Below are 14,552 nucleotides of genomic sequence, written 5' to 3' on the forward strand. Positions count from 1 at the left end.
CAAGCACTGAACAGTTGGGAAAGAGATCTTTTGGGGTTCGGAATTACTTGGTGGTAAAGATCCTGCTGCATGCCACAATCCCACTGAAATCTGTGAATGCGTCATCTGATCATTGGACTCGATTTCTGGAGGTCCCTTTCCAGCCCCTAGTATTCTAATCTCTAGGGATGGGTCACTGCTACTATGATCACTCCTTGTTTTAATTGGCCTGTAAATGTTTCCTCTAATTCCTAGCTTCCCATTAACCCTGCTTGTGAAAACAAACCTACCTTCAAAGTTGCTTATGCCCATATGTACACACATGTTCAAGATCAGAACCTCAGATGCAGGTTCCCAATGCTCTGGTCCCTGGGTTTGCAGTACAGCACACATGCTGTCATCACTCTCAGGGTAAAAGGGGTTTATTTTGCTTGCTGGATTTATGAAGAATTATGAAGTACCCATATTGAATCAATGACGTCTCCTTTATGCTCTAGGATCTTCTCAGATGCAGAGTTTTGACATCAGGAATTTTTGAAACCAAGTTTCAGGTGGACAAAGTAAATTTTCAGTAAGTATCCTCTTTTTTTTTCTGTGTGTGTTTTTGTTGTTTGTTTTTTGTTAGTACAAAGCAGACAAATACCAGGGTAAATTAAGACCAGCCTGGCACATAATCATTGAGGGTACTGTATTTCTCAAGTTGATGTGTAGTAGAGAACTAGTATTTTATGATACTTTTTTAATGTAGTAGTCTGGTTTTAAAAGAAATTAAATTGGTGTGCTATTTTCTGGGGTTTGGTTTTGTTTGTTTGAAATCATTTAAAATCTATTTTTACTAATGCCTTTTTTGAGTATTGAATTCATTGCTAGTGTATATAGTGACACATTTGGCCAAAAATTTGTACATATCTAAGTAACAGAATGTTCTCTTTACTGTCCCAGGTGAGAAAGATTGCTTGACCCAAACAAAAACTGCTGAGCTTTAGTCTGGTCTTGTTGACTTTAGATCTGTGATACTTGTTTCAACAGATGACATTGTTGTAGGAAGTTTCTTAATGTCTTGGATTGTGAGAGTGAAAAAAATCTCCAGTGTACATATGTCAGAATTTCTTAACCTCCAGCCTGTTCAGGTTCTCTTAATCCTTGATTCATTTCAGCTTCTGTGACATGGAAGCCCTGAAATGTCTTAGGTTTTCTTTTTGTGTTTGGGGAACTAAAACTGTATTCTGACTGGAATTTTCTTTTTTCCCCTTAGTATGTTTGATGTTGGAGGACAAAGAGATGAACGCCGAAAATGGATCCAGTGTTTCAATGGTATGATTAGAATTTATGTTTGCTTTATAAAATAGCTCTCTGCAAAAATTTAATGCTCAGTCTTAATTTCTCCCTGCATGGAAGCTATCTTCTTTTCTATGTAGCTTGAGAAGGAATTATCCAAACAGTCATACAGGATGGAATTTTTCTTGGCATGTAAGCTTCTGTCACTGTCTAGAGGATCTAAGAATTAAGTTTGACAACTTAACGTGGTTTGTCCATTTTCTTTGGCCTTCCTGTCCTCATGTTTTTTAGGGTATTTTGGTGGTGAGTTCATGCGTTGCTTGCCAGCTATGTGGGTGTTAAATTCCAAGCTATAGTCTGTCTTCCAAGTGAAGGTTTACATATGTTTGTGTCTGTTCAAAATACACAATTAGAGGATAATTAATGTATGCATAAAATGAGAATATCATCATTCTGCACATAATTGCAGCCACATTGCTATGTTATGGGTGCTTTGTGCCAAGCCAGCACTGCACATTAATGCAGTGTGACGTTGTAGGGAGCATCAGAGTTGTTAGCCATGGTGTCACACAGCATATGTACTGTGCTACAGCACTGTGTACTGCAGCCCTAAAATGCCCTTGTCAAAAAAGTTCATGGCAGTTTATAAATCTGCACTTTTCTAGGAATCTGTGTGTATTAATGTAAACTCTAGAAAAGTAGCCTGGGGCAGGCCCCTGTGGGAAACACAAAATAAATACCACTGTTTAAGGAGCCTGCGTATAAGCTTAATATCTTGGAGTGCTAAGATAGCACCAGCCAAAATACAGGTTAAGACCTGGAAGTTCTGCAGGTACTGTGGAACATGTGGAGTCTTAGCACTGATGACCCCATCAGTTCAGTTCAGGTGTTTATACTCTTAACTCCCATACAATTTAAATGAGTAGTTCTGTGTTGCATGTACTTTCACCAAAGCTGTTAGTTTCACACTCTGTATCTCCATTTACATGCAAAACCTTTCTCCACACAAGTTTTTGTGAAGCTAGAGTTGGGGAAAATATTTTTGTCTCTTTTCTTTGGAGAAAGTATTCATGAAGCTATGCAAACGTCTGTCATTTTGAGGAGCAGTTACAATGACATTCTACAAAGAACAGATAAAGTAGAAGGCAACTTAGAATCCATTGTGATTTGTTACAGTTAGTATCAGAGTATCGCCTGAACCCTTTATATCTGTGTGGAACTACTGTGCAATATTTTTTCTGTGCTATTAATAACAGATTTGTTTGGGTTTTACCTCTGCTCCTTCCTCTTCCTGTTCCCTCATGATCTGACTCATCTCTTCTGCTGTTGGTCTCTGAGGTAGATGAGGCTGTCAGTGCAAAGGATCTAGAGCAGGACAACCACAGAGAAACACAGAGATCTGGATTCTGTGAGATACTCAGAGTACCTCCCAGGAAAGACAGAAGCCTCTGAGCTGTATAGTACACTACAGGACTAGGACAATTAACCATGGATTCACAGCAATCTGCTATTTTTATTCACACAGACCAAAAGTGCCATTTATCCATTTTTTTTCTCTCTTGTTTCTGTTCCTTTCTTTTCTGTGTTTTCTGTTGTTCTGTCTGTTCCTGCTTTTCCTATCTTTAATGGTTTCTTTGTTTTCTCATTTTATTTCTGATATTTAAAGACCTGTCAGCAGGAGCATTCCAGCCTATTCCCTTCATGAAGCTGGAAGTCTGGCAGCTTTTTGTTGAATTTTGGGATTCATGGGTGTTTCCTCTGGAGTTTGGTATTAACTACTGGGTGTTTCTTGATTTAGATGTGACTGCTATCATATTTGTGGTGGCGAGCAGTAGCTACAACATGGTTATACGAGAGGACAATCAGACCAATCGGCTTCAAGAAGCACTAAACCTCTTCAAGAGTATCTGGAACAACAGGTCTGTGAATTGAAGCTTCATTGTTCATACCACATAAATTAATAATGCTGTCTTATACTATAGTCAAGAGTTGTGTTCTGGGCCAGGATAGGGTTCATTTTCTTCATAGCAGCTCATATGATGCCATAGTTTAGATTTTGACCAAAACAATACTAGTAACACACTACATTGTAGCTGTTGCTGAAGAGCATTTGGGGAGCATCAAAGCCTTCACTGTTTCTTCCCAGTGAATAGGTTGGGGGTACAGAATAAATTGGGAAGGGACACAAGCAGGCTTATGATGCAAACTAACCAAAGAAGTATCCATCTAATGTCATGTTTAGCAATAGAAAAGAAGAGGGAGTTAGCCAGTTAGCTGGGTATTGGTCTACCCACAGGAGGTGGTGAGTAATTATTAAACAATTATTACTTATCTTTTTTTAGCTTAATCTCCAGATTTTCTTGGGTTTATTCTTCCTTTCCTTTTCCTCTGTCATACTAAAGGGGGAAAGTGAGAGAGCAGCTGTGTGGTGCTTCACTGCCCACTGGGGTTAACCCCCAACCATAGCACGGCCTTTGTTGTTTCCTTCTCAGCACAGTCCAATCTAGTCTCTGATCAGCTGCTGTCAGGGCATTACATTGTCTGCTACACTCAGCTAATTGAAAGAAACTGGAGAGGTACAACTGGGTAGCTGCCATTTTGAGGCTGAAGTGCTTACAGCAGGGAGGGAGTAGCACACTAAAAAGTGGCTATGTTCACCTGTGTGATGCATTTGAATTAGCAGGAAAAAGAGGGCAGCTTTCATTGCCCAGGTTAGAAGCGCACAAACCCAACTCAGGGTGTGTGCACCTGGAAATGCACCACTGGATTCAAGTGTCAAAGGAACCTTTCAAAAATCGTTGCAGTATGTCATGCTGAGCTGGATGAAGGTGGAGTTTTCTGCTGTGTGATTCTCAGGGTGTTTGGTTTCTGTTGTCTGCAGGTGGCTACGGACCATTTCAGTAATTCTTTTCCTGAATAAACAAGACTTGCTAGCAGAGAAAGTTTTAGCAGGGAAATCGAAAATTGAAGACTACTTTCCAGAATTTGCTCGCTACACTACACCAGATGATGGTAAGGTTTTTAATTTGTATTAGCAATTTGTAATGCCCTTGTAAAGCACATCAGTAATGGTTTTGGTAATTTCAACTAAGACTTGAAAACTCTGAAGTAGATGTCATTGTCTTTCAGTCAAACTATAATGTTAAATTCTACGTGCTACCAGTGAGAGAATCCTGTAATTTATACAGTTAATACCTTAATAATGTCATCGTGCCACAGTCTGTTACTTTGCTGATGCAGACCACAGTACATCTTGTCACAAAGGTGTGTCCTGGACTGCCTGTAGTCATATCTGTGGTCATTTCTCTAACCTACCAAAAGCCTGGTACTATGGCCCCTGTAATGGTCCTTTGTTCTCCTTCAGTCTTGCTGTTCTAAGTATTGTTATGGTTTGTCTTATCTCATAATCAGTTTTGCAAAGCATGTTTCTATTATATGTGAGCAGAAAACAGAACAAGTTAGTTTTTAGGCACTGTCACCAAAACGCATCAGTTTTAATGAGATATTCATTTTATTGTTCATCAGCAACACCAGAGCCTGGTGAGGATCCCAGAGTTACAAGGGCCAAGTATTTTATTAGAGATGAGTTTCTTGTAAGTATTTCCTTTCTTTCAGTATTCTTCTCAAAACCAGATTCTTATTCTTACCTTATACTATTGCACTGTCACTTCTTGTGCTCTTTATATTTAACATCCATGCTGAATAAAACACTGTTACATTCAAGAGCTTTACTGCTGTTTGTTAGCTGCTCTTTGGGTATTTGTTTGTTGACACAGTGTGTAAGTAAATAGCAAAAAAAATGGTGAGAATTAAGAAACCTCAAACAGGATGAGTGAAGTCCTGATGTTATTAGTGAGACCATATTTTTATTCCATGCATTATTTCTAAAGACACAGACTAATCAAAAGATGCACCAGCTGTAAAATATTAATGTTCCTTTCATTTTATCTTTCCCATTACTGGTCAGCTGAAGTGATAATAGACTAACAGTTTTAAAATGTTAGTTCCTTATAGTGGTGAGCATAGCAATCAGAATGTGGGCTCATTTTAAAATGAAGCCAAATAGAATTTGGAGTAGGGCTTTCTGTAAGTTTTCCATAAGCAGGGATAAAAACCTTGTGAAAGGACCAAAATCTCACTTCCTTCATGGACAGATTGACTAGGAGTTGTGTGGATCAGTTCGCCACAGCTGCATATCAATAACAGCACTTTTCTTGAGCTCTCGTTAAACTCTGCAATTCCTCGGTGTGCAGTCACCTTCTCACCATATAATTCTGATTATTTTAAATGTCATGGTTTAGGCAAGAAAGTGAAAGACTCTGGGTATGTTGCCACTTAGTTTCACCTTTTGAAAACTCAACTCATGCTTGCATATCCTAACCTTCATTCATCTAAGTTTTGAGAATGTGGGCTTTCTTCCTCAGTCAGTTTCGTTTTAACCCACTCTTTCTCTCTTAACCTTTAACAGAGAATCAGCACAGCGAGTGGAGATGGAAGGCACTATTGCTATCCTCACTTCACATGTGCAGTGGATACAGAGAACATCCGGAGGGTTTTCAATGACTGTCGGGACATTATTCAGCGCATGCACCTTCGCCAATACGAGTTGTTGTGATGGAGAGCACTTTTTTCTGTGTTTTGGACTCCTTATTCCTTATGAAAAAAAAAAAAAAAACCAGAAAAAAACACCACCCTTGCCCACATAGGGTGGAAGAGAACTGTTTGAATCTCCTATTGATTTGCACCCTTCAACTTTTTCTCCTTGCTGGACAATAGCAGCACTTCTAAGCTTGCTTCTGTACCCTCGGACAGTTTGAGATGGCCCCTAACACTTAAAAGGCCATTTCCATGAGGATTCCCTAACACTGTTATTAACAAAAAAGAGAGGGGGAAAATAAATAATTCAAAGCCCTGAATGTGGAGCACCTGAAAGAATTTGGGATTTAAAAAAAAAAAATAAAATTAAAACATAAAACAGAAATTGGGGAGAGAAAACTTTAGGTAATTTAGCACTGTTGTGGGCATAATCATATAACCCGTGATCTCCACTCTGTATCATTCACTGCATCAGACTAAAGAAGGTGCCAAGTCACAGACCAAGTTTGAAGACAGACACTTGAGTTTGGTTCTCTGACTGTAATGTGGCTTTGAACAGAAGTACTGACAGTTCTACAACAGACCTAGACAGTGCAAAAACCAACTGCTACCTTTCAGAAGGGTATTTTTAAAACCAGTCTTGGTGGTCTAAAGACAACCATGGACATCTATGAATTGAACTGCGTATGGCCTGTGATTGCAGAAAGAGTTAACCACACACTGTTTTCAGTTTGTCCACTGATGATCCTGTCTGCTATAAAAATCATTATCTGGACTGTAGTCCTCACAGTCTTTCCCTTCTTTTTTCTTCTTCCCTCCCCTCATTTTTTTTATTTTACTGCTGGATTATTATTCTTGTACAGACTGTAAAATGTATTATTTTGTACAACTTTATTGAAAAAAAAAAAAAATAACTTGTAGAAGATCTTTGTGCCTTGATTATGGCTGTACCTGTACAATGAGCTAAGATGTAAGTATGTTTGATTGCGCTGTACAGCTTTGTCAACCCTATCTGCAGCATTAGCTCGAGGTAGGGAAAATTTATCTGTAGTTTAGTTTTTCTGGTTTATAAAAGAAGGAAAAATACTGTTTAGTAAAAAAAAGAAAAAAAAAAGAAAAAAAAAGAAGAAAAAAAAAAAAGGAGGAAAAAAAGAAAAAGAAAAAAGTACAAATTGTGCAAACTTAACCACTTTAAAAGTGAGGTCTTCAACAAGTGACCAGATGTTGCAGCATCGTGCTTTTTAATTTTTAGCTTTAATTCATTTAAATCTCTATCCAAATGCAAAACATGGCTTGTTTCTACATAAACCAAATTTTGCTACAAATTATAAATGTTAGTCTTTGGTCATTCGTAGTCCTTTTTTTGCTAAAGACAACAGCAGAACAATAACAGACACATAGGGCATCATGCAGGTCTGGTGACCATCTCTAGACTGGGCCAAATACCCCACCAACCTCCACTGACGCTGTGTGGGCAAACTACTACCAGGATGACAAGGTGTGCACTGCCCTTGGATTTGGCCACTGAATTCCAGTTTCAGATGACATTTTTATTTCTCTTTTAATAAAGAGATACTTTAGAACCTTTTTGTTTTATATTAACTATATAAGTAGCTTAAAGTGAAGATGTGTGGATTTTTTCTTAAACTTGAATAATTTATGCAAATTATATGCTTAGAACAACATGTGGTACAGTAAAAAGAAAAAAGAGCAAAAATCACTGTAGCAATAAGAGAGCATGTAATTTTAGTAACTACTACACTGCTTTATATTTTATACCTAGGTGTTTTATGTCTCTGTGAGTGTGTTACTTTTTCATGTGTCTAAACCTACGTGTACAATTTGTACAGAGTCAGAAATTACAGCTCTAATAACACATCTAGAACAGTGTTAGCCTATATTACTCAAAACACCCCTGTTCCCCCTTCATTCACACCCCTGAACTGATCTGGATCTTACTGCAGTGACTTTAAAAGGAAGACAAAAGAAAGAAAAACACAAAAATACTTGCCTCTATGCCTTTCACACTAGCTTCCCTCCACCCAAGAGACTGTGTTAACTTTCTTTTTTGGGAAAAGGTCCAGTTTAAATTAAAATTAGGGTGTGGTCAGTGATGTCTGTGCAGCTAGATTTGCTTCAGGTATCAGATGCCTTTTTAATACTAAGAACTGCAACTGTTCAGAATTCTGAGTTTTCATTGCTTTTGTGGCTAAACTTTTAAACAAAAATGAAATCACTCTGTTCACACATAGAGCAGGGATGTGATGGAGTTACTGTCCCATCTCTCTCTAGTTCCAAATTAGTAGTGATCTTCCTGGTGACACTAAATGGGATAAAACTTTTAGCTGCATTTGCTACTCATCTTTTTAAAATTCTCTTTCCTGTTCACAGGTTTAGAAAGTTGCCACCAGAACTTCGTAGAACTGCAGAGAACTTGACTGAAAATAGCCCCCTACAATTTAAGAATGTATCCAGTGCCTGTAGGTTAAGGGCTGGTGTTTCCACTAGGTAAAAATGGGACACATACAGTGGAAAGGAAATTCATTGCGAGCCTTAATTTTAGTTCCAGGAGCCAAAATCTTTGATTTCGTGCCAACCCTTATCTTTTTTAAGCCTAGGAGGAGTTGGTGTAAAGACCAAATTTATAAATGGAGAAAACCTGTAGTGGTGTGAGGAATGTAATCTCTCATCTGAGAGAAACAAAGCACCTCCATTAAAAATAAATCAATAAATAAGGTTCTTCCTCTGACGCTGAGAAGGCTACATAATAACAAGGATATTTAAGATAACAGTTTGAGAAATGTAAAGCTTTATATGAACAGAAATGTTTAGGGGATGCTTGTTTGTTGCTTGTTTTTTCTTTTTTTCCCTAAAGTGAGGAAAAAGGCAATTGTCTTGAATATGGTCGAGTTGCACAAGTATGGAGTGTGTGTGGTCTTAACGTCTCAGTATTGCCTTTGTTAGTCTCTTTATTAGTCCATGCAGTTTGGTGGCCTGGTAAATGCAAGTCTTATTTTTAAGCTTTCTCTATAGCTTTTCTTTTTCTTTTTCTTTTTTGAATACAAAAACAAAGCATAAAGCTTTAATGCTTGCTATTTAATAAGTAACTGTGTTTTCTTCTGTCTCTAATTTAGTGGCCATAATTTGCAGTTATTTGAACCATTCCAACTTAATGCTTACCCATATTTCCTAGTTTTGTTTTATTTATTTATTTGAACTTCTTGTTTTCCTGATTGAGGACTTTCACTTCTGTCTCATTCATTTGTTTGGAAACTTCTGACCTTACAGCCAAAACTTAAACTCATTCTACTCAGTATTCATCGTGATGCTGAAGTGTAAGATACCTGCAAATGTAAACACTACCACTTTTATTAATAAAAGCAAATACAGTGTTTTAGGGCACATTTGCATCACTATAGTTGAGGTTGTGTCAGTATTTGCATTACAAACCCATAGAGGGTCTATATCTTGGCATTAAATTGCCCTCAGCTAAATCTTTGCCCTACAAGGCGTCTGCTCAAGCATGATTTGGTGGGTTGGTTTTTAAACCATTTCCAACACAAACTCTTGTTTCTCTTTTAAGTTACACAACTGTTTTGTTGGATGGGGGGGTGGTTTAAAAAAAAAAAACAAGCGAACAAAACGAAACAAAACAACAACAAACAAACCTGATTCAAGATTGGTTTTGGCACTTCTGTAATTCAGAAATGGTTTTGATTTTAAAACATAACCTTTGGCAAGCCAGTCAGCTACAATATGGTCTGATCTTTTTGGGTTTTTTGTAAAAAAAAATAAATTGTAGAGATGATGTCATTTCAAAATCAGCTACTGTGCATTTGCAGTAACTTCTTTCAAAGCCTAAAGCTTTCAGCAATCCGTACGTCGGTACACAGCAGCCAGTGTGATGCAGCAGAATAGGGAAAACTCCTGAAGGGTGTTGGTTGGTTGGTTTGTTTGTTTGTTTTAATAATGTGGAGAGGTTAAATTCACTGCAGATTAAAAAAAGATTCAGCTGCTTCTGAAAGCATCAAAAACTGCTCTATTAGAGGCTGCAACTGAAGCTCTGCAAGTTGTTAGGAGCAGACTTTGATGCAAAAGCATACACAGGAATGCCAGATCAGCTGTTGTAGACAGGAGTCCTGAGGGCTTATCTCCATTTATCTAAAAACTATTCTGAATCATGGCATTGAGGATAGGATTTTAACTTAGTTATGTCATAAATTCCAGAGAAACTGAAGCTAATTCTATTCCAGGGTGTTGCACATAATTGATACCTGCAGGATTATTTTCTTTTAGCAGTAAATCTATGCACAGAAATATTAATATTCATCACTTTAGAATCTGAGCACCTTGTAATGAGTCATGGGGCAATATTCCTGTAAATGATGTAGGATGTTTTGTATTATATCCTATTTTCAGATGTTGGAAATTATGTACCAGGAAAAACAGACAGAAACATGAATACACAGGAAGTTGACCACAGAAAACGGAGACAGACTCCATGACAGCTGAGTACCAGTCCAGTGCCTTAGTGACAATACTGTTGGTGATTGGTGCTATACAAATGTCCAAGATTGATGAAGTTCTGAGTTAGGTAATTTATTCTGGAAGAGAGCAAGTTTTCATCTTTCCCCAACTGTATCTAATATGCTGTGTGAATTTCTAATAATGCTGGCACTCACAAGACCTCTTCCGTGGAAGCAGGTGGTGAAATTCCTAGTAAGAATTAAGGAGCAGGATCAGGGCCTTAGATGCCTATCAGTGGAAATCGCACAGGAACAGGTCCTCATCCCTAAAATACATGTTGCATTGCTTTACCGATAAAAACATTTACAAGCAAACATCTGTTGGCAGTCCAAAATCAAAACTGTACCCTTCTTCCTCAGCTTGATACTGCTGAAAATTCATCCCCTGGGAAAAAGTCTTTCTGTTCTGTGACAAACTTTGAAGTGTCTTTGTAAATAAAATAAGCTACAAAGGAGGGTTTCTGAGCCTCTGCTGATGACAGCCGTTACACTGAAAAATCTGGTGACTGACAAGATAGAAATTGCAGGAGTGAACGTATTTTAATCCTGGTCATAACCAGTTAGTGTAAATACTGTGAGTGGGTGTGTTCCAGTTACTTGGTAGGTAAACTGCTTCAGAGTACTTCACTGTATTGCAGAGATTGCTAAAAAAAACTCAGCCATGAGTACTGGCTTCATAATTAATTGTTTTCAACCCTGATTCTCGTCATATTAAAAGTTAAAGCTGCTTTTTACCCTGTCTACTTTTGATGTCCTGAGCTGAGCAAAATGGGTGCAGTTTAAAGCAGACATCTGCTTGGAAAAGCAGCTTGGGAGGAGGTGGGGAAGCAAATTAATCTTGCTGCATTAAACATATGAATAATAAGGTGGGATTTTTTTTCGAACTTCTGGGTTCTATAAACTTAGCCTCAATCTGTGTTAAAAACCAGGGAGGAGTTCTCTAGGTTAAGAGCAAGTGCTTAACTGGTACCTCTGCAACAGGGGGTAGCTGATCAAGTATGTCATAGATCATTTTAAGAAAACCCAAACATCCCACCAAACCAGAATTGACAAGTTTTGTTGGTTTTTTTTTTCTTTTTCTCACAAAAAGTCTGCCTCAGAAATCTTTCTTTTAGTAACAGGATAAAATGCAGTCTTTAAACATTGTTCCAAATAGAGAAGAATACATTTTTGAGGGAGAAATTTCAGATGTTAGTGGTTTTCTGTAACATAACATGCTTTCTAAGGCTGGGGTACCAGTATACAAATGTAAAGAAATTGAAAATTAAAATGTGAGTGTGTCTTCACTTTACCCTTTTATTGGCTAATGCTTTTTTATTTAATACACAGCTATTGAAGTGTGGAGAAAGAACAAGCTTAGGACAGAGGCAGTAATGATGGCAATTCAGTTCTGTTGTTCCGGTTTTAGGCTGTGAACTTTAGGTGTGTTATTTATGGTGAAGTACAGTGTTTCTGTTTGTAGTTTTACAGTATTTGATACAAATTGGGACTTGGATCCTTCCTGCAACTAGAATGCTGGAGTGCCAGCAGGGAGCAGGCAGAGAAGGAGGTCCTGCATAAGGGTTATGAGTTACTGCCTCAGGCTTGTGACCATAAGGCTGTTAGAAAAAGGGGCTCATCCTAGTTTTTCATTACATCATCAGTTTTCTGTTGGCAGGATCAGAAGAGCTTCCATAAAAAGACAAATGAACGGGTTGGATGATAGAACCAAATACATGCCTGTATAAGACCTCAAGGTGTTGATGAAAGCTACTTTAAACTTGTATGAAGCTGGAGCCACAGCAAAGGGCATGTCTTTCCTGCAGTGTGCGTGTGATGATTAATGTATTTCAGTGGGTTTAATCTCCATTCTGTTTGGGTTTGGTTTTGTTTTCTTTTGTTTGAAGGCACAACAGCCAAACTGAAGCAACAGATGTCATGGAAGTTTTGGTTCTAACCCTGAGTTCTGTTTCCCACAGGGCAAAACTCTGCTGGGCTACAAAGGTTCATCTATGTAAGGCAGTTTGGAAGCCTAGTGCTGCCACAACTAATGGCTCTTGTTTACCTCTTTGTGATTTAAAACTGAGGAGCTTGCAACTGGTGGTTCTGTCCAACATCATGGAACTGTCACCTTTGGATTCAGCTTTCTTCTGTTCTCACCCCACCTTCCTATAATGTATATGGTTAGTGGGAGAATAAAGCAGTTATGAAAGAAAGTTAGGAGACAGCATCATGGAAAGTTCAAAGGAGCCAGGAAAAACTAGATAAACAAGAATCCTAAATCCATCACATTGGACACTGAAAAATATATTTATGGGGGAAATTCTTCATTCCTCAGATAAGTGACCTAATCTGGGATCCTTACACATACATTCAAGGTCAGAGAATGTATTTATCTGAAAGGGCAGGATATATCCAACTAAGGAACTGCTAAATATGCACTGACTGCATACATTCAGTGAAGTTCAATGATCAGTATGCAAATCAACTGCAACTTGCTTTGAAGCAAGAAAATGTTTCCATTGTAGGTTCCTCTTGAACAGTAGTTGGGGCATTGTGAGATTTCCTTTAAGCTAGCTATAGTGTATAGTTCCAACTTTTAAGTTAACATTTGAAGAAGGCTAGAATGACATGACTGATACTATGATTTCAGCAACCTAAAAGCCACCTTCTTTTGTCTCAGAATACTTGTCAGTTATCTAGCAAAGTGTTGTGTTCAGTGTCTGGAGTAAGATTGTCGCCAGTAATTCTGAATCTCAAGGTGCAAGCAAAAATGCTTAATGTTGAGGTTCTGCTTGAGAAGGAAGAACCTCATCAGGCAAAACCCATTAGCCTAAGTTGATGCTGCTGTGATTTCTGGAAGTTATTACCTTATCTGTAGTTGAATGTACTGGTTGATGTGTAAAAGGACTGTGATACAGAATACACATTTAGGATAAAAGAATTTGTAGAGGGCAAGGAGCAGTAGTGCCTAGCATACAGAGAATACCAGGGTGGACATTTTTTAAAAACCTGTGGCAAACAGTTCTGTTGGAAGTCAGCTCTTCTGTTTGGGATTTTTCTTTTACTCTCAGAAGGAACCAAATGAAGCTTTATGATTTCATCGGCTGTAGGTAGGAATCTCGAATGATAGTTGTTAAGTAATTTGCTCCAAAGTCAAGCACCAAATTTTTGATAATTGGCTGGGACTGAAACTTGGGCATTCAGTACTTGGTTCATTCTTTACTCCCATAGAAAAAGCCATTCCCAAGCTTTTTGAAACCAACCTTCATTTCTGTTCTGTCCAAAATAAAACAAAAATAATTTTTGAAATAACATTTTTGTAACAAAAGGTAGTGTACCACATTTCTCTAGACCTGACTCTTCTTCACACACAGCTACTTTCCAAGATGCCTTTACTGCTTCAAACGTGCAGTAGAGACCCACAGGCTGGCATTCATAGTGTATTTATTGCGATCAAAATGTTATCTTTGACATGTTCACTGCCTCATCAAAACCTCACTAAATGGGATTTGTGATGCAAAAATATTTTACACATAAAATGCAGTCAAATACGCACTTGGGGGGGGGGGGGGGAAATGTTGCATTCATTTGCTGGATAATCTTTCAGGGACATTCTGGTAAATCTACGTGCTTTTATTTATACATATGTCACTGAAACTTTGTAAACCAGAAATCTATATGGGAGAACACAGTTAAACCCCAGACAGCTAGGGTTGTTTCCATTCAAAGTTGTAAAAGGTTAGTTTGCAAAATCAATTTCTGTTACATTTTGTGTTTCAACAGAGTTTAAATGATACTTTTGAAACAGTTGGGTTTGATCTTTGCCTCTTGTTTATTCACCTGAAGTGGGATAAGCTTGGATATTTAAATTCTTCTGCAAAGGGCTATTCAGCAAACGCCTGGCTCTGTTACAGGTCCTTAGTTTTCTCCTCCAAGTCAAAAAAGCAAGTGCTTTGAGTATTGTTCATTCTTTATATATAAAAATATATATACTCATTTTCTGTTACTGCAATCAAAATAAAAAGATATAAATATATAAAGACAAAAGAACTTCTAGTTTTAAAATCCAGACACTGAAATTACTAGTACCATTATTGTCTGATACCCTTATGTGTATTGCTATAATTGGTACTGTAGACTGTTCCCTTTTTCTCCTCAACTAAGCACTGTGTTTTGTAGCATAATTACCGT

The 14,552-nt window shown here is 37.9% G+C and overlaps 1 protein-coding gene across 4 annotated transcripts in view; it reads left to right on the forward strand.

Annotated features, from left to right (window-relative positions):
* GNAS (GNAS complex locus) overlaps positions 1 to 9,271 on the forward strand; it is a 149,373-nt gene extending 140,102 nt beyond the window's left edge. For all 4 annotated transcript variants that reach the window (XM_068150017.1, XM_068150018.1, XM_068150020.1 and 1 more), the window contains exons 7-12: positions 477 to 550; positions 1,235 to 1,293; positions 3,056 to 3,176; positions 4,139 to 4,269; positions 4,783 to 4,850; positions 5,726 to 9,271. In XM_068150017.1, coding sequence (XP_068006118.1) covers positions 477 to 550; positions 1,235 to 1,293; positions 3,056 to 3,176; positions 4,139 to 4,269; positions 4,783 to 4,850; positions 5,726 to 5,872 — 600 coding nt within the window. In that variant the 3' untranslated portion in view covers positions 5,873 to 9,271. The remainder of the gene's footprint in view (positions 1 to 476; positions 551 to 1,234; positions 1,294 to 3,055; positions 3,177 to 4,138; positions 4,270 to 4,782; positions 4,851 to 5,725) is intronic.
* The last annotated feature ends 5,281 nt before the right edge of the window (positions 9,272 to 14,552 follow it).

The sequence above is a fragment of the Melanerpes formicivorus genome, unplaced genomic scaffold (genome assembly GCF_026170545.1).
Source record: "Melanerpes formicivorus ecotype bairdi unplaced genomic scaffold, bMelFor1.0.p_v2 SCAF_19, whole genome shotgun sequence".
NCBI lineage: Eukaryota > Metazoa > Chordata > Aves > Piciformes > Picidae > Melanerpes > Melanerpes formicivorus.